This window comes from Nymphalis io, chromosome 13, assembly GCF_905147045.1.
Source record: "Nymphalis io chromosome 13, ilAglIoxx1.1, whole genome shotgun sequence".
In the NCBI taxonomy this organism is placed as follows: Eukaryota; Metazoa; Arthropoda; class Insecta; order Lepidoptera; family Nymphalidae; genus Nymphalis; species Nymphalis io.
The window spans coordinates 11576513-11603526 of NC_065900.1; the positions used below are offsets into that span (position 1 = coordinate 11576513).

Sequence of the window (27014 nt, forward strand, 5' to 3'; positions counted from 1 at the left end):
AGTTAAATAAAATTAATCATTATATAGATGATAAAAAGTGTTTTTTTTTATAGAATAGGGAGGCGGACGAGCATATGGGCCACCTGATGGGAAGTGGTCACCACACGCCCTTAGACATTGGCTTTGTAAGAAATGTCAACCATCGCTTATACAGCCAATGCGCCACCAACCTTGGGAACTAAGATTTTATGTCCCTTGTGCCTGTAATTACACTGGCTCACTCACCCTTCAAACCGGAACACAACAATAACAAGTACTGCTGTAAAATAATATTCGTTAATTTTCATGCAGGATATATAATTTTATATAATTTAATTTTTAAAAAGGTATATTACGAAATTACGGAATATTACATTTATAACGTAACACTTCGCAATCTCCACAATATTGTACATACATAGGTATGTACGTAAATACTAAACAAGCTCGTTTTAAATAAGCTAACCCTATATCCTCGTCTATATACTCGTAGATAATTCTGATTACTTATCATTTAAATTATAATCTAATCTCAAAAATGAATGATAGTACTTTTTGTCTCGAATATCTTGTTAGTTTTATTACATCAATTGCGAGAGCTAAGTTTACACAAATAATAACTATAAATAAGTAATCTATAATGAATACGGTTGACGAATTCTGCGATTTATTGCAGGCTCACAGTAATCGTGATAAAGTAAGTGAATTATTGTTGCATTCCGGTTTAAAGGGTGAGTTAGTCAGCGTAACGACAGGCACAAGGGACATAACCTCTCAGTTCCCAAGGTTGGTGGCGCATTGGCAATGTAAGGAATGGTTATTATTCCTTACATCGCCAATTTTTATGACTACCTCGTTGGTCTAGTGGCTTGATGTAAGGTCGCAGACCCGGAGGTCCTGGGTTCAATTCACCGGTCGGGCCAGTAAAAAGTTATCGGTTTGGATCTGTCAGAAAATTCTCAGTAGCAGCCCGCAGTCTGAAAGTTTGAAGTGTGTACACTCCCGTGCCTCGGAAAGCACGTAAAACCGTTGGTCCAGCGCCTGAACTCTTTCCGGTCGTGTCGGATTGCCGTCCCATCGGATTATGAGAGCTAGGGAATAGAGAGTGTTTGCGCACACACTTGTGCACTATAATATATCCTGCGTAGTTGGCTAATCTCTCTTGAGATTGACTGCGGTGGCCGAAAACAGTCTGGAGGACATTATTATTAATGTGTATTATGGGCGGTGGTGATCACTTACCATCGTCATAATAAAAATTGAGAAAAAGTGATTTAATGTAATCAAAAATCATTCGAGAAGTATCAAAAATACATTTTTAAAAGTATAAATTGTAACTACGTATTTAAAACTACTAAAATTAAAAACGTAGCTACCTTAAATATTTCTTATTCGATTGTTACATTACGGTAAATATTCAATGAAATGTAGTCTACCAGTGTACATTGGCAGATTTAGATTTTGTCTTATGTAATAATTAATACTATTTTTGATAACAATGATCGGATAAAATATTTTTCAAACAGATAGTGTCACTGACAAGCTATATCCTAAAGCTTTGGGGCGCGAGTTCAAAGCGTCAGAATCTATTGACAGCGAGTGCGAACCTCGCGAGCGCGCGAGCAGCCTTAAGACTCTTCGATGATGCTGCTGTGCTTAGCAATTTTCTCAAATATGGACTGGGGAAACAGGTAATAGAAACTTTACTAAAGTAAAAGTAATGTTTTAGAACATTTCTGACGCAAAAAGAAGTTCACTTTTTAACTTCTGTCGCGTATATTGAGTGTAGTTTGCGTAATGCACGTTTATGGTTACATTTTTTTAAACTAAATTATCATTTATGATGAGATTATTCTTTTGTAAATTATTTATTGGAAATGTTTAATAATAATATTTGTTTTACTTTCATTAATTAAAACAAATTCTACTGTACAAGTCATCTGTAATATGTAGGTATATGTGCATGTTATCAGGTACAATAAATTCACAGGATGGTCCTTGGTGGGGAACTCTGGGCGTGTCGAATGGCTTGTTCACGCTAGCGTACTTGCAGGCTGAGAAAATGGTGTTCTTACTCGACACAGGTGTATTGACGCTAGACGAGGAAAAAGCTTTTAAAATAAGAACTGCACATAAGCTCTTTTGGGCGCTGTTCTCGTTCATTGGATTGATCAGGTATAAAAAATTGGATTGATCAAGTATAAAAAAAACAACTTAGAAGAGACTATAGGAACGAAAACAAACATTTGAACAAACAATCGATATAATTTATCTATGAATTTACATTTTATGTAACTACACTGACCTCGGCGCCTTAGAGCACTCCATTTGTTAAAAAAAATTGAGTTAAACTTAAAGATCGCTTTATGTCTAACTCTACATTCCTAAGAAGTATAAGATATTGATCTTATGATCTTAGTTTTAGTACCTGTATTATATGGCTTATTACTGGTATGAATACGGGTTATAAATAGTAATTGACAATTCTTTCAAGACTTTTACATATAAAATGTTTTGATACATTTAAAACTAGTTTTCGCCCGCGTGTTAGAGGGAGGGACGGGATAGGTATAAGATATAAAAAGACGAATGCCTTTCTTGGGATTCAAGCTTGCTTCCTACCAAATTTCATCAAAATCAGTCAGTGTCAGTGGTATAGCCATGGAAACGTAACAGACAAACACAGTGACTCTCGCATTTATAATATTAGTATAGATATAGAAATATAGAAATTCGTGAATGCCGGATAGAATTCAATTAAAATTAAAATTTAATTAAAATGCAATCGTTTCGAACTTTTGTGAAAATATATATAGTTGGTAACCGTTGTCTATGATCGTGTGATCGGCATCAGTATGCTCTCATTGTAGGTTCTGTCATAGCTTTGTAATCTAAAACCAAGTTAAGTTACGCAAAGATAAATGATCGTAACACGTGCTTATATTAGATAAAATATTCTTATAATTCTATATAATAATAATAATATCCTGGGACATTTTTCACACACGGCCACCTGATCCCAAATTAAGCTTGTACAGAGCTTGTACTATGGAAACCAGACACCTCTTTTCTTTTGTAAATACATATTTATATAGATAATTACACCCAGACTCACGACAAACAGACATGTTCATGCACACAAATATCTGTCCTGTGTGGGAATCGAGCCCACAACCTTGGGCATAAAAGGCAAGCATCCACCAACCACGCCAACCGGCTCGTCAAATTCTAATTTATTATTCTTCATACATGACAAATAAACTTTAATATTTTTTTTCTTCAACAGATCAATTAGAGCTTTACACATATCGGCGCAGAATTTAAAAGATCCTAATCGTACTAAATGCGCTCCGGCAAGATTCACCCAGGCTACATTGACTAGTACGAAGCTCGTACTGGATGTGATTCACGCGGTCAGCTGGCTGCCTCGGGGCTGGTTGTGGGGCAGTTCCCTACAAACGTCACACGCTGCTGGGATAGCGACTCTGTCTGCTATTCTAGGTTTAGTCACACATTACCATGGAAAAAAACTTTTGCCTCGATAAGTTTTGGATTTCCTTAGAGTGCACTATGTATTAATTATTAATAATATTAATCTGAAAGCACTAGAATTACTTGATGGTAACTTGAAGTTAGGAGGCAGAGAATATATTCTAACATTAAATATAGAAGAGAATTTTAAGCAGACGAAGTTTAGTGTTTTGACGTTCATTAAAGGCAGATAAATTAATGCATTGATTTGGTCTTGAGAATCCGGTACCTTTGTTGAAAATTTCGAGTAGAATATTAAAAAATCATAGTTGCACTGAGAACTAAATATATATTTTAAAGGAATATATTTAGCGGTTGGTGAAACTACGTCCACCTTTGTAACGAGCCTTGTAACCAGCAGTTGCTACTCTCAATACATCGTAGGTACAATATACATATAACCTGAGTTCACACATTCGCAATGGGCTTATCTTTTATCTTATCCTGATAATGTTACGTATTACGTTAACCCAAACAATTTACATAATACTTATATCTTATCTAAACGTCAAGACGAATTTTAACGCTTTTTGCTTGGCACTAAAGTCTATTATTGTTTGCCACCGTTTGTCGTCAATCTGAAGAAAGTCTTGTCAGAATGGTAATCGCATATTATAGAGACTAAATGATTGACATATGAGAAATTATATAATCAATGAGCTGAGCAAATGTCGGACAACGTCCTTAAAAGAATAGGAATCTAAAAACTAATAAGAATAAGAATCCAAAACAAAATGCTGCGCCCTGGTCCATTGCGAGTTTATGGCTGTATGGTTTTAAAATTTCGTTAGCATTTTTTCTGAAAGCGTTATCTTTTCTTAGGACTATTTGTAACCTTTAACTAAGTTTAAATTTAATGACGAAGACATCTTTGAGATTTATTGAAACTAAAATTTTACTATATAAACATTTATTCGAATAATATCTAATTACAACTTTTATGTTATATACTTTTAAGATATTTAAGGTACATGGATAGAAATACAACATATTAAATATATATCTAGTCACATCACTAGTTAACTCCTTTTTTGTTTTATTTTGAGCATAACAATTGTTCAACAGCCCTATTCCTTTTAAAATCCTTCTACCCGTTTTTAATATTAATTTCTCTCTTATACACTATTAGAATGGATCAGCTCAGTCTTACTGTCGTGGATATGATAGTTCGTATATTTGAATGTGTCGCGAGGTCGGGGATCTTTCTTTCGGTATAGTCTCCCAATGCTGCCGAGGTCCGCTGCCTACTGGCTAGCGGCGAGCCGCAGCTCCTCCGCGAAGTAGTGGCCGCGCGTCGGGTACAGCGTGACGGCGAGCGACGGCACGGCGCGGGCGGTGCAGGGGGCGAAGGTGGCGCGGGGGACGCTCGCGCCGCACGCGTTGCGGGCGAGCTCGTACGCGCGCCACGTGGCGTCGCTCGGGGACGACACGTACAGCGACAGCCGACACAGCAGCTGCTGTCTGCGGGCCGAGGCGGGTACAATACGACGCGTGCGAATAGCGACCATTGCAATGATAGCGATATGTTGATATGTATTAAATATAAAATATATAATACCTGTTTCATTTACATCATTTATATAGTTATATATTTTAATAGATTAATAACTGATGTCTCCCAAAGAAATCCCGAAGAAATATAAAATTGAGAAGAAAAGAGAAAAAAAAAGTAAATTTGTTAACAATCAAAACAAAATGAAACCTGTCACAATTTCAACTAAATTTTGCAGATGAAAATTAAACGGCATGAGAAAAATCAGCTTTTACTCGAATAATCTTTATATACAACTGGTATACACTTAATATTACTTAGCGTCTGGGAGTATCGTTTTCCGTAACTATCGCTGTCGTATGCCGCGTCGAAATAAAAACATCACCCCTATTGGTGTCATGTATCACAATCCTTAATTAAAGTAATTGTAATTTGAAAATGTTCAATATGAATTAAATGGAATATTAAATCTTTTAGTCTGGTCTAATTCGATAAGACACAACATAATCGAGCAACGTTATAACTGTAGAGAGCGATAGTGATCGCAACTCACTGCGGCGTGGGCCAGTTCCCCGCGGGGTGCATGGTGACGAGCTGCAGCAGCGTGCGGCGCCGCTCGGCCCAGCTCGCGAGCAGCGCGCGCGCCACGACCGCCCCCTCGTCCCCCTCCGCCGCGCCGAAGCTCACGCGGGTCGCCACGCATATCCAGACCGATATGATCACCTCGTTTTGAACACTGGGGATAAATTTTATTTTAAACGTATTTGGGTTATTTTATTTATTTCACATGTTAATTCAGGGCTTTTTTAAAACGGTAAAATTATTAATAATCCGACACTCACAAGTCGATTTCTGCGCCGTGCAGCGCCCGCAGCGCGTCCCGCAGCTCGGCGGGCGGGTGCGCGCGCGCCAGCAGCGCGGCGTACGCGGCGTGCGGGCGCGCGCGCAACAGTAGCGCCGCCGCGCCCCACGCGCAGCCCGCCGCCCAGCGCGAATACACCTCCGACCACTCCGCCGGCTCTGGGGGACAGAGTGGGTGGGCTGCCCGTCACCGATACAATCACTTTGTTAATGTTCGACAACTGCACCGTTGCCTGTTTTCTTTTATTTTATCAACGATACGGTTTAGACCACGGTGACATACGAGTGCATGTGACAAAAATTCATTAGACACATCAACCGAGCAATTTAATCCGTCCGTTGAATATTAACGGGTATTAATCTAGTATTATTCTATACCGACAGTGGAATCATAAGCACTAACCATCCTCGTTCATAATAGCCTTAACGAGCGCGTCGCCGAGCGTCGCGAAGCTGTCGATGGCGGTGAGCGAGCCCACCGCACTCGCGCACGCACGGCGCACGGGCGGGCCGCACGCACACACCCACTGCTCCCACACCTACGCACACTAGCTCTATATCGTTACAGTCAAACGGAAACGCCTAGACATTAAGTCCTCGTTTTAGAAAATACTGACTATCTGCCCTTTTTATCAGAGGACTTTAAAAGACAAAATTCTTGCATATTTTATTAAAATTTTGTGATATCAACAAATTACAGAAGTGATTTATTAAATTAATGAATAATGATACCATATCTTTTCCCAGTGTTTTCTCCAAACTATAGGTCATAATATAATAGGTCACTGACCTACCTCTTTAAATATAGATAACCGCTCGTGTGTCGCATATTTTAAAGGACAAAGTCAAAATATATTTAATGCAAATAGACTTGAAATTGTTATTATCAAAAATACTATATTACAAAATAATATATAATAGTAAAAATGACCGGCAAAGCGATCGCGTCAGCGGGCTGCACGCATAGCATGACGAGTGCGCGCGATAGCAGCTCCGTCAGCTCGGTCGGCTCCACGAACGGCGCTGGGGGCGAGGCACACGTGTTATCTATGACTTGCTAGTAAACTGAATTATATTTAGATATCTAGAAGAGTATCAAAAAGTTAAAAGTTAGAAGAACAAAGTAAAACAGAAGCAGATCTGTAGCGATCCGAGAGTGAACCAAAGTCATTGACATTGTCCAAAGGATTAGTCAAATATATATATATATATGTGTGTGTAAGTAATACTACTGTTATAACTCACCGAGATTAGTGAGCACTTGCAGCAAGTGCCGCGCGTGGTCCGCGACGAGCGCGCGCAGCGCGGGCGCGGCGAGCGCGCGCGTCCACTGCGACACGGCGTGCGCGCGCGCCGCGCCGCGCCCGCCGCGCCGCGCGCCCTCCGCGCCCGCCAGCGCCGCCGCGCTCAGCACCACCCTGCGCACACACATTATGCTGTGCCGACATTTCGAACCATTTTGAGAGCATGGACCAGACTATTTTTTTTGACGGCCTGGAGATATTATTATCCCGAAACAACAGATAGGTTGAATTTGATGGAGGTCGTATAGAAACAAAAAAATAGGCTGTTCAGATTTTAGATAGAACCATTTTTCTTTGAGTTTGTGAGTGGAACCTTTGAAGCTTTCGACGTTCCCTTAGTATCTTAATAGTTAAGCGGTGTATCAAAATAAAAAACAGTTAAAGATCGGCCGCCCGACCATAGGACACGGTGTATCGCGTCTGTCGTATCGCGATATAGTATACATAAATAATTAAATGTCCAAGTGTAAAGAAAATATGTTTTTTACCCGAAGTGCGGCAGCTGGTGGTAAGGAAGCCCCGGATTGTGATGATCTGCGAAGTACCGTTCGAGAGCGGCATCTAGCGCCGGCAGGGGTAATCTATGCCATGGTAACTGATATGCTCCTTCGAGGGTCTGAAGGACAAATTTAAAAGGATAATAAAAACAAAAAATAAGATAAGTAAAAATTGTTTGATAATAATATATAATATAAATAGAAATTGTTTGTAAAAACGTCGTATAACACTTTGTTTTCTGACTCTCATTATCTAATGAGGTATCAATGAGATGGCGATACCACCGCCAACTTACACAATAATAGAGACAACAATAAGTAGAGCAGAAATTACTTTTTATTGTCCCGACTAGAGGTTTAAGCTTGAGGTCATAAAGACCTCACAATCTGCAACCTTATAAGCTAACAAGCTAGCTAATCAACAAACTTCCCATGTGTAATGCTGAATGCCTGAGATCTATACACAAATTGCCTTTTTTTTATAACGCTGGAAAAACGCATTACGCGTTTCCCCCACGGAAACAGTGGGGGGGGGTGTGGGGCTCGCCGGTGTCCAAGGCGCCGAGTGCGCCCCGAAAATCGGAATAGCTACTAAAAAACCAGCGGTACCCTTTCCGTCTTAGCGCCACGGGATCGCTTTCGCATGCTACCGTGGAATACACAAATTGCCTAACGTAACTGCCTAATCTCAGTTCTCAGTAAAATATAAATAAAATTAATGAAAAACCGATAGAGAACCCTGTTCCCATACAGTGGTGAGCTCACCTCGGGCGGCACGAGCGGGCGCGCGGCCGTGAACAGCGCCAGCAGCGCCGCCAGCGCGGGCGGCACCTGCTCGGCCGTCGCGCCGCGCAGCCAGCACTCCGCGCTCGCGTGCCGCACGAACTGGCCGAACCAGCCTCTGACCTCCTCGTCCGCGATATCGCATATCTGAATTTATTTGAATATTTCTTTGTTATTTCCTATTTAGTAAAACAATAGAATGACAAACATAAAATTACGTATAAATAAAAAACAACAAATACTCTGAATCTTGTCTATCATTAATTGAAAGTCCAAAAAATTCGGATTTAAATTGGCTGATAAAATTTAATTGACTTTATTTGAGGATAAGAATTGATTCAACTGATGTAAGGTACGCAGTTCAAATATGAATATATATACCTTTAGAGTATACAATAAACGAGCATTGGACTCGTGTTACACGCAGTCAATAAAAAGTTTATATAACAAATATCAAGCATTTCTATCAATGTGCGGCCTTAACCCATACAAGTTATTTAACGGAAAGTTGCATTCAAATTAGATCTTGAAGTTTGACCCTCAGGTCAGCGAGCTATAATGTATGTAATATTCTATTCCTATCGAGGAAGGAGAAAGGTAAAACAAACCATAGATTATCGTATTTCATGTGATTTGCTAATAACTCTGTTACACTATGCACATGTTGGTGGTACGTGTGGACCTGGTTCGTCAGAGCCGAGTCTACGTGTGCCTCTACAGATCCCACAATGGTGACAAGCCGATTATTTGACCATCTTAGTCGGGTGGCAGATGCTGCGCAAGAGCAATTTCCTAACGCGGAATTGGTGTTTTTGGGGGATTTTAATGCTCACCACGAATCCTGGTTGAAATCCCTCAAAACTGACCATGCTGGAAGGACTGCTCATGCTTTTGCTCTCACACATGACTTGACCTAACTGGTTGATCAGCCCACCAGGATCCCAGACATTGATGGGCAAGCACCTTCTCTACTGGACCTTCTGCTGACTTCTCACCCGGTGGAATATCAGGTTGTGGTTCAGGCTCCTCTTGGCTCTTCGGATCACAGCCTTATTTCTACCAGAGTGCCACAAGCCAAGCTGCCGCCACTAGCGGTATGCAAACGTCGCGTTTGGGACTATAAGTCGGCGGATTGGGACGGTATGCGCGATTACTATGCGTCGGTCCCTTGGAAGGAACGTTGCTTCAGTGGGAATGACCCGACAGCTAGTGCCGCTTCTGTTGCTGGCGAGATCATGCTGGGAATGGAATACTACATTCCGAGCTCAGATCTCGTCAGTAGGAGTACGCGTAACCGTTGGTTCACTCGTGAATGTGCCGATGCTGTATCATCTAAGCAGGCGGCATATCGCAAGTGGATCAACGGCTGCATTAGCGGGGCATCTAACATTGACTCACTGAAAGCAAACTATAATAAAAATTCCAAGTCCTGTAGAAAGGCATACACGAGAGCGGATGCACAGCGCATTGTACAGATTGGTCATGACCTTGTTTCGCATCCTAGGGGCTCCCGTAGCTTCTGGCTTCTGACCAAGTCTGTGCAAAACAATTTCTGCCAACCTTCGCTGCCACCGCTCAGAAATCCGGACGGATCACTAGCTCACAGTCCGCAAGAGCAAGCTGATCTCCTGGCTAAACTCTTTGCCGACAATTCCGTCATCGATGATTGTAGTGCACTGCCACCTACAATACCTGCATGTGGCCATACGATGCCTGACATTAAAATCAGGCAACGTGATGTGCGTGCGGAGCTGTAATCACTTGATGTACGGAAAGCTAGCGGTCCCGATGGAATTCCAGCCATAGTGCTGAAGAAGTGCGCAGCGGAGCTGTCTCCTGTGTTAACGCGCCTGTTCCAACTTTCTCTCTCTTCGGGAAGTGTGCCGGAGGCTTGGAGAAGAGCTAATGTGCAAGCGGTTCCCAAAAAAGGGGATCGGTCTGACCCGGCAAATTATCGGCCAATAGCTATCACCTCAGTACTTTGTAAGGTGATGGAACGGATTCTAAACAACCAACTGATCCATTACCTAGAAGATCACTGTCTAATTAATGATCGTCAGTACGGGTTTCGACCAAAACGGTCCACAGGTGATCTTCTAGCGTACGTAACGCACCTCTGGGGTGAAGCTATCGACAAGCATGGAGAATCGTTGGTTGTCAGCCTCGATATCTCCAAGGCTTTCGACAGGGTCTGGCACAGAAGTCTTCTCTCCAAGCTGCCGGCATATGGTCTGCCTGCTCAGCTATGCACCTGGATTGCCAGCTTCCTACACAAGCGTAGCCTTCGAGTTTTAGTTGATGTTTGCGCTTCACAATTCTATGTAGTGAATGCTGGGGTCCCCCAGGGATCTGTGCTATCTCCCACACTCTTTCTTTTGCATATCAATGATATGCTCTCTCTTGGGAACATACATTGCTGTGCCTGCTGTACAAAACACAGGTATTGGTCTTGCGTGGAATATTGCTCGCACCTTTGGGATGGCTCCGCTAAGTACCTACTTGAGGCCTTGGACCGGTTGCAGCGACGTGCCGTACACATTATTGGCGACGTAAAGGTCACAAACACCCTTGAACCTTTACAATTGCGTCGTGAGATAGCAGCACTGAGCGCTTTCTATCGACTGTATCACGGCGAGTGCTCTGAGGAATTATTATCTCTAATTCCTGCTTCCCCCTTCCTTCTTAAGTCCACGCGAGCTGGTTCTCGATGTCACCGCCTAACTGTGACATCAATTCCATCGCGAACAAAGAAATTTGGCAACTCCTTTCTTTGTCGCACTTCCAAAAAATGGAATTCTTTACCAGCTCCTCGTGTTCCCCTCCTCTTACAACCCGGGTTCCTTCAAACGAGGCGTGAAGAGGCATCTTGCGGGCCGGCAGGGCGTAGGCGGCTAGTGCAGAACGTTTTTCCCGTCTGTACTGGCCGTCGTCGCGTTTGGACTCTACTACCACTTACCATCAGGTGGAGTAGAGTCATTTGCCCTCCCGGCGAATATATAAAAAAAAAAAAATACAACACAAGTCCCCTGAACTATTTGTATCCACTTACATTTTACTTCTATGTCTCTAATTTCGCCGAAATTCAAGAAGCGATTTTTCCGCGAATCCATAATGAAAATCATAGATTATTTAAGATCTCCACCAATGATAACGCGTCATTTCAATATTAAAGTTGTTTATTAGTCATTACTCCTTGTGGTTGGAATAGGCGATAGGATGCATCACCTGCAACGCCAGCGGCACACAGTCGGCACGCAACCACTGCAGTTGCCACGGCAGGTGTGCGAGCTGTGCCAGCAGCGCGCAGCTCGCCCGCGGCTCAGTCAGCGCGCACTGCGCCGCCCACTCCCACGTGTGGCGCAACATGACCTCCGCGCTACCTAGTAAGATATAGTTTTTTACGTAAATCAGATATATCTCTACAAGAAATATTCAAAACACAATAAAATACCATAATGAGAAAGCTTTTTATGTTTTGTTTTTATTTTTATTGAAGAGATAATAAAAAACAACATATTTATCTAAATAGAAAATGACACTAAAATTTAATTATACACAGTTCGTACCTGGACAGTCATCCATTACCATCCGTATGGTGTCGACGAATCGCTCGAGGACCTCGCAATGGTGATCAATTTGTGACAACGGGTTGTGTGGTGCCACCCATGGACACCACGACGTCTGCAGCACGGGCCACGAACAGTAGGCGACTTCGAAACAAAGACAAATATTACGCTATATAACATACATTATATCATTAAGAAGCTTTTAGTTTCAACATTCAAGGTTCAAGCATTTTATTGATAATTTACCTCTTTCAGGCGTGTAAGTACATCTGACAGCTGCGGCGACGAATTCTTTCAACAGCGAGTATAACGTGTTCGCGAAGTGGGGAGCGTACTCAGCGTACAGCGCACTATTGCTTCGGGTCGAAGAGCCAGCTTCCCACCAAATTAGGCCAAGATCGTGGAGGAGGCGACCGGTCTGGAATTGTTTAATTATATAAACAAATATTAAAATGTTCCGCCATTTTTTACGGAATATAAGTTTGCTGTTGACTGAAATCTAGGCTGTTATGTCAAGAAAGTAACTTAAATAAATGACGATGCATAGCAAACCTACTTAACGCCGATTAATTCCAGATTTAAAGTCGTTCAGGTCGGTTGTCGTTTGATAAGATCTGTACGACCTTAGGGATTTTCACCAAATGCAAAACTTCACGCACTGCAAGCTATCAATCATGCAATGTGTGTATTACGCCGATTTTATAAAACGGTGAATTTAAAGAAATAATGTAATGTACTTATCTGTGCTAGAAGTGGGTAGGACCGTCTTTCACTTCAATAGACTTCCCATATTTTATCAGACCGCATGCTGTTAATGATACCTGTTCCAAGTGCAGGTCCCGTGCGCGGCCCGCCAGTCCGGGTAGATGTGCGCAGTAGGGCGGGGGCAGCGAGCACGCGGCGCTCGCTCGTGCGCAGCGCAGCACGTGCTCGCACAACTCACGCTCGCGCACCACCGCCGCGGAATGAACGCCTAGAATCTAGGGGATACTAAATTGTAAGCTTGCCGAATATTCAAGTTAACTTCTACATAGTTTTAGAAATATATTGTTCGATTTGTATTTATGCCACAAAAGCTCCATTGATCTTTAAATATACACTTACTTCTACTAAAACCAAGTCCTGCTGCTTGGGTTCGGGGCCTATCCGAGTAGCAGCTTTGACGATTGATTCAAGAACTTCGCTTCTCGAGGACGGGTCGGTGACATCCGCCCAGTGGGTTATGTCGAACTGCAGCGATCATATTTGTTATTCAATGTTCGGCTTAATTTTTTTTATCATCGATTGGAAATGGAAGATGTACAAACTCTACGAGTATATGAGAGTGTTCTATTACACAAAGCAAAACAAATTTTGTATTTGAGAAATTTATGAATTAAATAAATAGTTTACAACGAATTTTCGTAGATGTCCGCGAGTATGTATGAATGGTTTAAAATTAATGGATTAAAATTGGATATATCGAATTAGGATACCTTGGATAAGTAGCTGAAGATGGCGTGGGGCGGCAGCGGCAGCGCCAGCACCGTGCTATAGAGCCGCGGCCAGTGACCGGCCGGCATACGCGCCGGTGTCACCAGCACCCCGCACAGCTGCTGCTGGAGGCCGCTGCCGGTGCTCCAGCGCGAGAGGAACTCGGATGTGAGCACGCCGTCGTGGTTGAGCCACCTCTATCGAAGGTAAGATGAGATAGGATCAAAACTCGAGAGAACCCACAGCTAGGGCTAGGGAGTACCTGCGCGACGGCGGAGACGAGCGCGGCGAGCGCGTCCCTGGCGGGCGGGTAGGCGTCCGCGCGCGGCGCCGCGCCCCACGCCAGCGCCGCCGCGCGCGCGCCCGCCGCCGCGCTGCGCACGCGCCTGCGGGCACAGCCGGGACACCACTTGGGAATGGATGAGCTTATGCGATTCGTGGGAGCGGAAAATTATTGGATTTTTCGACTTTGCCCTTGTCATTAGAGCCTAAAATTACTTAACATACGCATTAATTTTAGAAAACTAAATTTGATCGGAAAACCATATAGTACTGGCTAAATTTGAATGAATACTTTTACTAATACTACTTTTATATGATGCGTACCGACGGTTTCAAAATACGTGATAAATAGGTAAGTATTAATTTGTATCAGACAAACCGTCCCCAGTATCGGAACACTACCTGCCCATAGAGTGCAGCAGGGAGGTGACGCGCGCGGCGTGCGGGCGCGCCCGCGACAGGCGCCGCAGGGCTGCGCGCGCGCTGCGTCTGCGCACGACATTAATTGTATAAGCGATTGACATTTCACATAACCTTTCTTATCTGTAACTCAAATCCCAGAAAATATAAAATCGATAAGTATAACATTGATTATAAAAATGGGACGGCAACGCGCCGCAGAAGCTCGTTAAAAAAATGCTCGCAGCAAATTCGCTTTACCTGTTCTCGTGTATAGCTTGCTCCACTCCAGTAGATATACACCATTCGTCTTCCTGGACCAAGACAATTAATTATGAGAAAAATGTATATACGGAACTAAGTAAATGAGTTTTTTATTTATTAAAATTGGGTGACCTGATAGGAATCACCATCTATGATTATTGACATTGTAAGACACATAAACAACTCCTTACACTGCCGATGTGCCACCAATCATGAGGTTATATTATATCTCGTGTGTCTGTAATAAAATAATTTGAAGAGTGAGTCAAACCGGAACACGATGATTCAGCTTTGACTTTGCAGTAAAATAATTGATGTGTATCTGTTAGTTCCGACCCAGCAGGACTGTACGCAACATTACCACAGTGGTAAATAGTAAAGTAATATCGGGTTCGAGTGAGTGGAGAAGAATCAAAGTGTGTATATGACTAAAGGCCTTGTCAAAGTTGCTTACGGGTATGTGTACGACTATGGGCTTGCAGTCGTGTGGACAGACAGCGCGCGCGGGGGGCAGGGGGCGGCGGACGCGAAGTCCCTCCACCAGATCCCACAGCTGGCTGTCCAGCAGCGCCACGCGGAAGCAGTCCGACTGCCATTGTCTATGTACAGGGATATTTCACTTTAATACTTTTTTAAGTCAAAATTGTTAAGTTATACGAGATGTCAATTAAATTAATTAAAAAGAAAGTATCTTGACGCGTTTCAATCGCGTTACAATTTGCAACGCTTTGCCAGTTGGCAACCATTAGAGGTGATCTTGAGCTCATATTGATACTGTGGCGACAGTTTCTAAGGTCAATTTATCTATAAGATATATATCTACAGGACCAAGTCTGTAATGTTGATTATAAATTGTGCAGATTATTGGACGTAAGAACAATCTGATATAAATAATAATAATAATAATGTCCTGGCGGCCAATCTCAAGAGAGATTAGCCAACTACGCAGGGATATTATAGTGTACAAGTTTGTGTGCAAACACAGGTGCATTCTCTATTCCCTAACTCTCATAATCCGATGTGACGGCAATCCGACACGACCGGAAAAAGTTCAGGCGCAGGACCTATGGCTTTACGTACTTTCCGAGGCACGGGAGTGAACACGCTTCCAACTTCCAGACTCCGGGCTGCTACTGAAAATTTTCTGCCAGAAAAACCCAATAACTTTTTACTGGCCCTGCCTAGGAATTGAACCCAGGACCTCCGGGTCTGCGGCCTTAATTTAAGCCACCAGACCAACGAGGCAGTCAATTGTGCAGACAATTTGACGTAAGAACAATTTGATATAAATATTAGATACATCTTAGTGAATCGTGACTTCAATTTCTGAAAGAAATAATGTATACGTACTCATTAAGTTTTTTCAATTCTTCTATATATTTTTCTAACATTTCAATCAGTAAGAATGGATCCTTGAGGACCGAATCACTGATGCATATGTGTGAAGTCTTTATGTTGACCCTGAAATGATTTATAAACATATTACATTTATCGAATCAACAACCAAACCGTCAAAAGGTCACGACATGTCTAAAATAACCATTGTTTTGAGGGTATTTTTATATTTAAGAGTGTGCATATATTTAAACTGTGTGTTTAAATACTTAATATATAAACTTATAAATACATAAACATAAGTTGATATATGAAAGACAAGCTGTTAAGCTTATGTACTAAGGCATAACATTATAAGTAGCATTTACAAAAACATTTGGTTTTTTAATTTATTCGGTAACTGGAGCTCACCTTTGTTAAGGATAACAATTTACCAACCCCCAGAATGTGTAAGCTGGTAGGCGTAGAGCTACCTACATTTAAATATTAGCTGATTAAGTCTTAGAGTAAATAAAAATATTTTTATTCAAAAAAGAAACAATAAGAAAGCGATTTTATGAAAGTTGCGTGCCGGGAGTGCGCGGGCGCTTTTGTGTGAGTTCATGAATATTTTTGAGTGTATGTATATTTTTACATTTTTATAAACTAAAACATTAATTTATTTTTCGGTTGGAATAGGAGGTCGAGTCTTGTGAGGTCGTCAACAATGTGAAGTTAATTTATTACATTTTAAATTTTAAAACATTACTGTAACTGCCAAGCTCATATAGAAACTCGTATCTCATTTTGTCATAACAGAATGATGTCATAGCAGCCGATGCCTTTAATATGCAATGAAAAACCAAAACGTGCCGTCTCCGCTCGCTGTCGCCGACGCTGGTGACGGCGGCTGCTGCGCGCTCGAAGGGCGTGCGGGGGCGCGGCGCGGGGGGCGCGGGGGGCGCGGGGGGCGCGGACGGCGCGGGGGTCGCGGGGCGCGCGGGCGCGTCGGCGAGCGAGGCGCGCCACGCCGCGTCGAGGGCCTGCAATATTTGCCGTAGCTCTATTACAAACTAACTACTTATTCCTATTATCAAATTTTCTATCCTAATATACATCCTATCTGTAATTACTTACACCGTTGGTTGCCTGGAAGAGATCGCTATGTAGCGATAAGGTCGTCATAATTGTACATTTATTTAGGCAGTATACATGTTGTGTATTGTTCTCTTTGTGGTGTGGTGTACAATACAAAAGTATACATTTAAAGTATACTTGTATTAATAAGAAAAAACAATTACATAATTTTAATAAGAAAAAACAATTACATTTAATAAGAAAAAACAATTACATTTAATAAGAAAAAACAATCATATCTTAAAATACCTGTTCCGAAATATATCTTCCTATGTCCGCGTGATGTGGATACGCGCGTACGTTTTCTCCCTCCTCGAGCCACATCGAGTATTCACGAACCATTCTAAAAACACCAAGCGGTTAAACTAGCACGAGATTATATTATAAGCACAAATGAAGCACATGAAAATACACTTGTGCCTGCCAGGGTTTCAACTAGCAACCATCGATTAAGATTCAAGCGTAATGGGTCATCCCAGTCAAAAAAAAAAAAATGAAAACTTAAAAACTTATAGAAATATGAATGAAAATTTATAGGACCTCATCAAAAAAACAAACTGAGATATTTAAGTGATACACTATTTATAATACATACATACAATTCCATCTCTATATTTTCATGACTGTCCAAAAAAGAAGTATAATGTTTACAAGGTTCAACTTTTGATGTATGGCGTATCGTTAGAACCCTTACATCGTCCCAGCAAAAGTGATTATTTTTTTTAGAATCGTTGGTTTTTTTTTTTTTAAATGTTAAGGTAAAAATTTGTATTACTCAAAATTTACAATTACAGATTCGCTAAGGTAAGGTCGGTATAGTTTTAGGTACTTTACGTACTTCTCTGCCGCAGTGTGGTAGCAGATAAGGTTAGACACATCATATCCTGCTTTTGTCTCGCTCTCACTTTTAGTCTCAGTCTTGCTATCCTCTTCTGACACGGTCGAGTCCTCGGATTCCGATTCTCCAATCAAATCGTTTATTACAGATAACGTTTGAAACAAGTTATTATCCAGAGGGGGGGTTTTCTTTTTAACTCTGCTTGGTGCTGTAGCACTTGATGTTCCACTATCGCTGGCTTTAAGAATATCGACCTGGTTACGATGGTATCCTGCCGTTTCTTGAAGGCGTTTCTTTAGTTGTGCGAGAGTGCGCGATTTGACTAGACCACTGAAGAAGAGTGGTCCGACAGGTGGTGCGGAGTCGGACCTTCTGTAAGTAGAACAATTAATTACCACTACAAATTCAAACAAGCCACTAACCATGAGGTGACCTATTAGCACATCTTATAAAAATAAATAAATAAAAATATGTTAACCGTAATACTGACCGGTACAACCACATATGCAGCAGCAGACGCCACAGAAGTAGGTGTGCAGGGTGCTGCATGCGTACCGATAACACTGCGCACGCGCAGCGGTGGATCGACAACTCGTCTTCGCACATGGATGACCCTATTTGCTGAAAATATAGAAATTCTATTGTCTATTTGATCTAGTACAGAATAGTACGTGATAGTATTTGTGATAATAAGTAAGCAAAAAATTGCCGCTATCCGTCCCCTAAAGGCGTTCTCCTTATACGTCAACAGGCGAACCTGGTGGGATTTTGCGCGGAGGGAGAGTAAAAAAATCAAATAAGACTTCTTACTTTTTTGACAAACTTCAATTACAGAGGACTATCAGTCGCCGGCTAGCGTACGTATTTTTAAAAAAAGGTTTGATCATAAGATATGGGTACATGTCCGGCGCGACCGACCTTGAGAGCGTTATCGACGTGTATCTTCTGCGCGGCGGCCTGCTGGCGGGCGAGCTGCTCCAGCAGGCGCGCGTACATGTGCGTGGCCAGCTCGCGCGCGTGGGCGTGGCGCAGCGCGCACTCGCACAGCAGCGGCGCCGCCGCCGCGAGCCGCGCGCCGTCCGACACCAGCTCCGGCCCGCGCTCCTCCTGCGGCCGACACTCTGTACTACGACACTTGAGCACTTGCACGAGACAATGAGATAGCTATATATTACTCATCTCAAAAATTAATTTAGTTTAGAGGTATCGTACCTGCAGCAAGGCGGCGACGTGCGCGTCCAGCGTGCGCCAGTCGCGCGTGCGGCGCAGCGCGCAGTCCAGCAGCGCGCGCGTGGGGGGGGGCAGCGCCGGCGCCCACAGCGCGTGCAGCCACGCGCGCAGCAGCGCACTGCGCTCCGAGTCGTGGATTCTGAGGGTACACGATTGTTTGTAGTGTTTTATAATTTATTTCAACTCCTTTATGTAAAAATTTCTATGTCCCACAAGCTAGCACTTGGTAGTATATGGTGCAGATGTAACTGAACATTTGTATCCTAGCTTGTAGTTTGCTAAGGATTTATTATTATAGCCATTGAAAAACAAACAACAGTAACGAGTCTCACTCTGGATCTTGAAGCTGTTCCAGAACGAGTTTCTGCAACAGCTCGGCACCGCTGTCGGCGCGCTGGCCCAACGCGCGCTGCACCAGAGACGGGCCGAAGTTCAGGATCGTTGCAAATATTTCTGTGAATCTAGATAACACAGCACAATTACGGTAAAATCTCGGAATATTACAAAGTTTTGTATTCAAACATTACAAAAGTTTGCATGTTTACTTAAAGCACAGACGATTTAAGCAATGAGGATACTAAATAAGGCATTCAATTTAACCTTTGACCCTTTAGAGCTAACACACTAACTTTGGCGTCAGAGAGATGGACTCCGGCGACTGCGCCATCACCCTCATGATGAATCCTGTACAGTGCAGGGCGTCCAGCGGACGACTCTGTGCCAACTGGAGGAGAGCATCCGCACCAGGACCACACGCCTTGAATAGTAATTATTTTATTTAATAGTAATTACTAGACCAACGAGCCAGTCCAGACACTCCTGTGCCTCGGAAAACACGTAAAGCTGAGATCTTGCGTCTGAACTCTTTTCGGTCGTGTCGGATTGCCGCCCCATTGGATTATGAGAGCTAGGAAATAGAGATTGCACCTGTGTTTGCGCACACACTCTTGCACTATAATATCTACTGCGCATTTGGCTTATCTCTCTTAAGATTGGCCGCCAGGGCCGAAATCGGTCTGAAGGGCATTATTATTATTTTATTTATTAAATTTATGTTTCTTTTTAATGTTGAACTATCGACAATTGGAAATTTTAGCTCAAAGAAAGAATGATACTGAAAATTCTTCGAATATATTTCTGTATTAGAAGGCAACTGTAGCTTCAATCAGCACACGACCGTCGCTCGGCTCACCAGCGGCACCGAGTGTCCCCAGTCGCCGGCCAGCAGCGCCAGCGCGGCGTGCAGCGGGCCGGGCGGCGGGCCGGGCGGCGGGCCGGGCGGCGGGCCGGGCGGCGCGGGCGGGGCCGGCGCGGGCGCGCGCCACAGCGAGCGGTGCACGCGCAGCGCCCGCAGCGCGCGCCACGCCCACTCGGGCGCGCCGCCGCGCCGCGCCGCCCACTCGCACACCCACCAGCCCGCGGACACCTGGCTGTCCAGGGCCACGCCGCTGGAACGACACGGGAGTCTCGAGAGTTTTGCGTCTATATAATATGGCTGATGATAAAAGCTGACAGGTAAAGCTGAAAGGTATAGCAACATAGAAACCGCGTTTATTTTTAAAAACAAATGAACGTCAGAACTTTATACGGTCTTATAGCATGATCCATTCGCTTGCCTTCAAAAATAAATAAACTACTAACTCGCTTAATAACGTTTATAAGTAAAGTCTTCACTTTTTATCGTATAAATATTCGGATAAATGGACTCGACGTGAAAATATAAACTCACGTGTTCGGTGTGTAGTCCAAGTTCAGCAACAAATGCTGTAAGAGTTGAGGACATCTGACCGCCCAGTCGTCCAACACGCCGACAATCTCGGCCGACGTTGGGCGCCAGTGTTGAAGGGAAAGCGGCTCCAACAGTGAGCTATCCGCTTCCACTAAAAATTTTTTTTAACTACTTGAAACGTTTAACAATATTTCTTAACTTTTTCAAATTACATAGGCGTTAATTAAGATTAATTTAAAATGTTTTTATTATGGTTATGTCGAACCAGTAAAAAAAAAAGGTCTATGGCACCTTAATAACTTTGATAGAAAAAAAACCTAATACTTTTTGAAAAAACTGTTTAACATACCCTGGTTGTAATCAGCCAGCATGTGGAAGGCCAAAGTGTGAACGTGAGGATGAACGGCAAATAACTTGGGCAGGAGTTCTCGCGCGGTGACGTCACAGAGACCCTTACAGGCTGGTTTGCGAATTCCCGTCTAAAAATATTATAATCATTTTATTGATTAGACATATTTGTTCATGTAGATGTGAACCACAAGTTATATACTGGATATGGCTTTGAGTTTTAAGACTAAGGTTAAAGTGTATAAGTTTTAATTGAACAATCAATTAACATCTTATGTATTTATTATATATAATAAAAGCTTGACAAACCTGAAACAAAAAATCTAGCACAGTCCTAGCTAGATCCTTGTCCTCCGGGCGGGAAAGAGCTGCTTGCGCGACAATGTGCGTGCGCAAGCCGCACGACTGCACTTCGACTTCCACTGACAGCGATGCGATGTGCACCGATTTATCTATAAAGAAGTTTTATGATATTATATATTTTTTTTGTATTTGTTTCATTCGATATACTTTATCCAATAGAAGTAACAATTTGAATATATTCATTTTGATTTGACATGTTCCTTCGAACCAAATTTTTTGAATTGAGAGATATATCATGTTATATACCAAACCTTAACCTACTCCAAAGATGGCGCTGTATGACAGATGTTATTTTTTTAATATGTAATTAATTTAAAAAAAGACATTTACACATATTATTGTTTAATTACTACAAAAACTTTTAATTATAATGAAAATATCTTCTATATTCTAATACGGGGAACGAATGACGGTCTCACCATAATGATATTCGGATGGACTACAAACTCACTGTGCAAGCCGCCGATAAGCGTGTTGCAGTACTCTTCGACGACGTCGTCGCGTAATAGCTCGGCCGGCAGCTCGTAAGCCTCGTCTCCCAGGAGAGTGAAGCCCGCAGCGAAGCAAGCTTCCAGCTCCGCTGGTATTTTTTCCGCTAGATCCTTTACGTACGATGACCTAGTGGATAATACATGTTCATTGAGGCTTCTCAATCAAACAGTCGTGTCTTATAATTTAGAGTAAGTTTATATAGAATAATTTTCTTTCTATTATCAAAGTCGAGGAGACCTAGACGCGACGTGCAGCGCGGCCAGCGCTCGCAGCGCTGCGACGGCCAGCGCCCGCAGCTGCGCGAGCAGGCGCGCGTAGCCGGCGTGCGAGCGGCGCGCGCGCGCACACACGTGCAGCGCCGCGCGCACGCCGCAGCTCGCCTTCAGCACGCCGTGCCCGCCCGACGCGTCGCCCCACCACTGCTCAGTCTGCTCACTCGCATCCTGAAACAATACGGTCCCCCACGTATATTTTTATAGTTATTGTTTATATATTGATAAAAAATAACTACTAAACACATAATCGTCAATTTAATATTCAAATAAGTTAAATTAATTTTCAAGTAACAATTTAAGATACATTGCAATACAGAATTACATTAACAAAAATTATCGGTTTCAGATAAGATAAGTTGTTCCAGAACCGTTTTGGCTTAAAAGGCTAGTGGGCCGGCATAATAGGCACGTGGCACATAACAGCCAACCGGGTGGTGACTCATTGTTAGTTTTTGGAATGACTAGCCGTTCCATTGTCTATGGTGTGTTGACGACAACTTACTACCAGACAACTGACTCGCCCGTTTTCCATCCAAATGTAAATATATACGCTAATTTCACCAAACTCGCTGACCTGTCTCCCGAACAACGCGAGACGCGCGAGTAAGTCCCTCAGAGGCAGTGCTCGTAACAGGGCGAGCAGGTCCCGCTCTCGCAGCCGCCCCTCCCCCACCGCACACCCCTCACCAGTATCGTCCAGCTCTTCCCATGCTTCACTGTCTGTATTTGTAAATTAATTATATTATATTTGTAACATTTTCAAGAATATTTAACTTTGATGTTAATTAGGTGGTTCGAATAAATAAAACTACAAAGAAATATGCTCAAAGCTAGAATTTTCAATCTTGCTGTTACATTTTGAAACCAAATAAATAAATGCGACACTAATTCTTTGATGGCCCACTGGTAAGAACGCGTGAATCTTATCCATGGAATAAATAATCATGGGTTCAAACTCGTGCAAGCATCACCTAGTTTTCACGTGCTTAATTTGTGATTATAATTCATCTCGTGCTTTACGGTAAAGGAAAACATCGTGAGGAAACCTGCATGTGCCTAATTTCACTGAAATTCTGCCACATGTGTATTCCACCAACCGGCATTGGAGCAGCGTGTTGGAATAAGCTCCATACCTTCTCCTCAAAAGGGAGAGGAGGCCTTAGCCTAGCAGTGGGACATTCACAGGCTATTACTTACTTACTAACTAATTCTACGTGCGCTTAACCGCGTCGGATTAACAGCATTCACACTCACCCTCCGTGCACTCGTGCGCCGACTCGAGCACGGGCCGAGTCAGCAGCAGCTCGAGCACCCCCACCAACCGCGCCGCCGAGCACATGTCCGGCACCCGCACGCTGAGCACGTGTTCGGCCCACTGGACTGACCTCGTCTGTCTGTAGTAGATACATAGTATATAAATAAAAATGTCTCAGGCAGTATTATGTTAAAATCAATCTTCAATCAAATATCTTATTTATTATCTTATGTGTTTATTATACTATAAAACTATTGTAATATCGAACACTGGCACTCAATTTTTTTTTATTAAAAGAAAATGTCGATGACTATTAATATAAAGTAAAATAACTGTCAAATTATGGTATTTTATAATATTAATATGATTAAAAGTATTATTTGAAATTAGAAATACTTAAAGATAATTACTTTTAATTTAAAATAACAAATCAAAATTTACTATACCTAAAGAGATTGTGTAGAACAAACAGCAGATGATTTAAGTTATTTTCTTCTAATAAAGCAGAAGATAAGACGCTCGCCCAGCGCTGCAGCGCTTGAGCGTACGCCATGGGCGCTGCGTCACTAAACCGTAGGGCTTCAAACATCAATGCTAACGCCTCTCGAATATATTCATTTGGTTTCTGTATCGTTTCGTTTACCACCTCATCTATCTTTAAATAATATATATATATTATATATTTGGTTATATTCATTTACTTAACATTTTTATCAATTCAACTCTATTTTGCCTTGTTATACAAGAATTTTTTAAATGTGTATTTAAAATCACAACAGAGATTTAGAATAACTAAAACATTTTTTAGATATTTTGTTTCCTATTCGACTTCAAAATTCAGAACGCATAGATAATGACACCGGCGTAAAATTAGATAATACGTATATGTTGACATATAAGAGAAGGAAAAACAAAATTCAATCATTCATGTCTATTCAAATAAAATGGATTATCTCATTATTAGTATTTATTCTCAAGCAAATGGTTAAATAAAGACTCCAAACTTACATCACAATGCGTTTGCAAAGCTGTGTGCTGGTGATGGCAATATGAATCCTGCACATCTTGTAACAGAGCCTCTAACCGCAGGCGTGCTGCTGATAACATGTCCCTATCCAACTTGGCAATATCGAAGTTCGCTTTTAGGTTTACATTTGTCCCACAACCACACTTCTCTGATAAATTTAATGTACGTTTTTCAACTTTCCAAATGGTAACTCTACTCTTATCCTCTTCAGCATATTTACAGCTTAAACGATTGCGTTCGCGATCGACAGCAATCAACGAAGTTCTGAAAAGAACACATTCAACTATCACAATTACTATCGAACGGCCATGCAAACGCGACCAAAGGCGCCATAGGTACACAGTGGAAATTCCCCGCCTACGTATGAAACGCTTTGATTCTACATTCATCATTCGCACCGCGAAAAGATTGAATGCTTTGCCTGAGCCCGTATATTCTGATAGGTACAATGTTGGTGGTTTCAAATCTAGAGTAAACAGGTTTCTTATAGACAAGCATGCTACATCTTAGACCGTGTCGATGCTTAACATCAGGCAAGTCAACGGTCAAACGCTGGCCTATTAATTGTAGAAAAAAAAAATCAAGAGCACTTGTTTATAACATTTGTTCACCTAATGGTAAGTAGTTCCCTTTAACAATATATTTCAAACACTTCTTACGCAGTCAACCCGCCACCAACCGCATAAACTAAGATGTTATATCCACTGTACCTATAATATGTAATAAAAGGTGACACGAGCATTCACCAGTAAACTTACAAATAATTAAATAATCACTTCACACTCTTCAGCTTCCATTATTCATTATAATAAAAAAAACCTCATTGGTTTAGTGGCCCACTTATAAGAATGCAGTTCTAATAAAAGGTCATTGGGTTTTCTGTCAATAAACTCTCAGTAATGGATTGGCGTCAAATCGAATTATAAGAGTAAGGAAATAATGAGTGTACCCCTGTTCATGCTTACAATTGAGCACTATAATATCTTTTAGGAGTTGGCTGTTCTCCATTGTATTTCAACTGTATCATTATATTATATTCATCATCTCCAGAAAAACACAGATTTTAAACTACACACTAATAAAACCAAGATTAAGCCCCAGTGGGTCCACCACCAAGTTATTTTAACTATAAAAAAAATTAGTAAAAAAACATATTATATTTTTTACCTAAAAGTAGATAGGAGGTCTATTAAGGGATGATCTGGTTTACTTTGAGGTCCAGCTTCGACTATGGCTTCCTCTTTTTCACTAATTGCCCGAACCTCAGCTAACTCTTTTCCACCAAACAGTCTGATTGCTTCATCTAAGGGCAAGCATGTGACTTTCGTTTTTGTTTCTGCCTGAAGTTTTTCAGTGTGTAGGTAGGTAGTTGGTATAGACAAATTTTCTTCAAGTAAAGGAGCTGAAGGTAATAGAATTTCATTAGCTTTTTCTGTTTCCCTATCAGAATTATTTTCTGTGGATTCAACATCTTTATTTATAGGAACAGCAATATTAACAGTTAAAGGTTGCTCTGTTTCTATGTTTTTATTTTCATCATTAATATTACATTTTTCTGGAAAATTAGTTGTTTCTGTAACAGCAGCTTGTGTTTGAGGTAAGATTTCGTTTGGTATAGATTCATTGGATATAGATAGTTCCTTCTCTTCAATCTGTACTTCTTGTATTTTTTTTAATTTATGTTTATCTTTACTTTTCTTTTTCTGAAAAGAAAAATATTTTATCTTGAATAGGACATACTAAATAACTATTGAAAATGAAATTACTATGTGGGTGTACTTTTTAATTTCAAGCAAAGCAAATTAGTACAAAATAATCAAAGAAAAATTGAAGACACCCAGTTATTATGAAGAACTTTCTGTTTTAATTTTAATGGAATGATGTGATATAAAATAGCTAAGAAGTTAAAAGTACAATAGGATATATTATTTTGCCTGTAAAATACTTAATGTATCATTTTTGTAAATTGTTGCATCATAATTACAAATTATGCTTTAATTAATAGAAATAAAAACAAACCACTATAAAAAAAATACTGAGCACACATTCTCTTTGTTTCAATCTACAAAGTTACAAAATGCTGAATTATGCATTGTAATAAACAAAGACGATTAATTTATAAATATGAACATATTTTAGTAACGATATACGTACGTCTTTTGATTTTTCTTTAACCATAGTCGCCATTATGATATATATTTGTAAATTTAGTTAAAAAATCAATATTAAGATTGCTTTTTCATTTTTTTACGTCTTGTATATTTTGACGATCAGCTGTATTATTTGACATCAACAAGTCAACAAATAACAATTTCCTATGTAGGTACCTCTAAGCGTTAAATGTCAACAAAAAATAATGTTGCCAAACTAATATAAAATATCAGTAACAATAGGGTTAATGCTTTGCCCAGATTTAGCTAGTAACCATGTTAAAAAGTACTAATTGTTTTAACATAATTATATAATATCATTGGTACGTCATCATCATCATACGAGCCCTGTAAAAAGACAAAACTTCGAATAGATGGTTTTATTCTCTATTTTATTGTACATAATAAAAAGGCAACGTTCTTAG

General features: G+C 41.4%; 2 protein-coding genes across 2 annotated transcripts; one reads left to right on the top strand and one right to left on the bottom strand.

The window, feature by feature from the left end:
• Positions 1–619: 619 nt before the first annotated feature.
• Positions 620–3611, top strand: LOC126772731 (peroxisomal membrane protein 11C-like). The gene is made up of 4 exons (XM_050493265.1): positions 620–676; positions 1506–1670; positions 1970–2154; positions 3266–3611. Exons 1-4 carry the CDS (start codon positions 620–622, stop codon positions 3522–3524), a joined length of 666 nt encoding a protein of 221 aa, XP_050349222.1. The 3' UTR covers positions 3525–3611.
• Positions 3612–4415: 804 nt separating this feature from the next.
• On the bottom strand, positions 4416–26727 carry LOC126772749 (uncharacterized). Its single transcript, XM_050493283.1, has 39 exons — positions 26594–26727; positions 25607–26142; positions 24421–24703; positions 23859–24067; positions 23412–23551; positions 22732–22877; positions 22120–22325; positions 21842–22008; positions 21337–21479; positions 21029–21158; positions 20680–20830; positions 20143–20398; positions 19580–19707; positions 19283–19411; positions 18933–19089; positions 18639–18827; positions 18211–18341; positions 17721–18092; positions 17132–17225; positions 16619–16788; positions 15782–15892; positions 14886–15030; positions 14429–14481; positions 14171–14257; positions 13749–13872; positions 13489–13683; positions 13118–13243; positions 12835–12993; positions 12260–12431; positions 12014–12157; positions 11673–11827; positions 8430–8594; positions 7656–7783; positions 7109–7281; positions 6795–6886; positions 6267–6402; positions 5845–6043; positions 5556–5738; positions 4416–4971 (listed from the first exon to the last, which is right to left on the bottom strand). The coding sequence occupies exons 1-39, from the start codon at positions 26624–26626 to the stop codon at positions 4755–4757; spliced, it is 6534 nt and encodes a 2177-aa protein (XP_050349240.1). The 5' UTR covers positions 26627–26727; the 3' UTR covers positions 4416–4754.
• Between the last annotated feature and the right edge of the window lie 287 nt (positions 26728–27014).

Bases quoted from the DNA above. Each gene is read 5' to 3' on its own strand.
- LOC126772749 (XM_050493283.1), bottom strand. From the start codon at position 26,626: ATGGCGACTATGGTTAAAGAAAAATCAAAAGAC. The intron at 21,159-21,336 runs GTTTGTCAAGCT...TAATATTTTTAG, and splicing joins TGCTAGATTTTTTGTTTCAG to ACGGGAATTCGCAAACCAGC. The intron at 13,684-13,748 runs GTACTCCCTAGC...TACCTTCGATAG, and splicing joins TCGTCTCCGCCGTCGCGCAG to AGGTGGCTCAACCACGACGG.
- LOC126772731 (XM_050493265.1), top strand. From the start codon at position 620: ATGAATACGGTTGACGAATTCTGCGATTTATTGCAGGCTCACAGTAAT. The intron at 677-1,505 runs GTAAGTGAATTA...TTTTTCAAACAG, and splicing joins CTCACAGTAATCGTGATAAA to ATAGTGTCACTGACAAGCTA. The intron at 1,671-1,969 runs GTAATAGAAACT...ATAAATTCACAG, and splicing joins AATATGGACTGGGGAAACAG to GATGGTCCTTGGTGGGGAAC.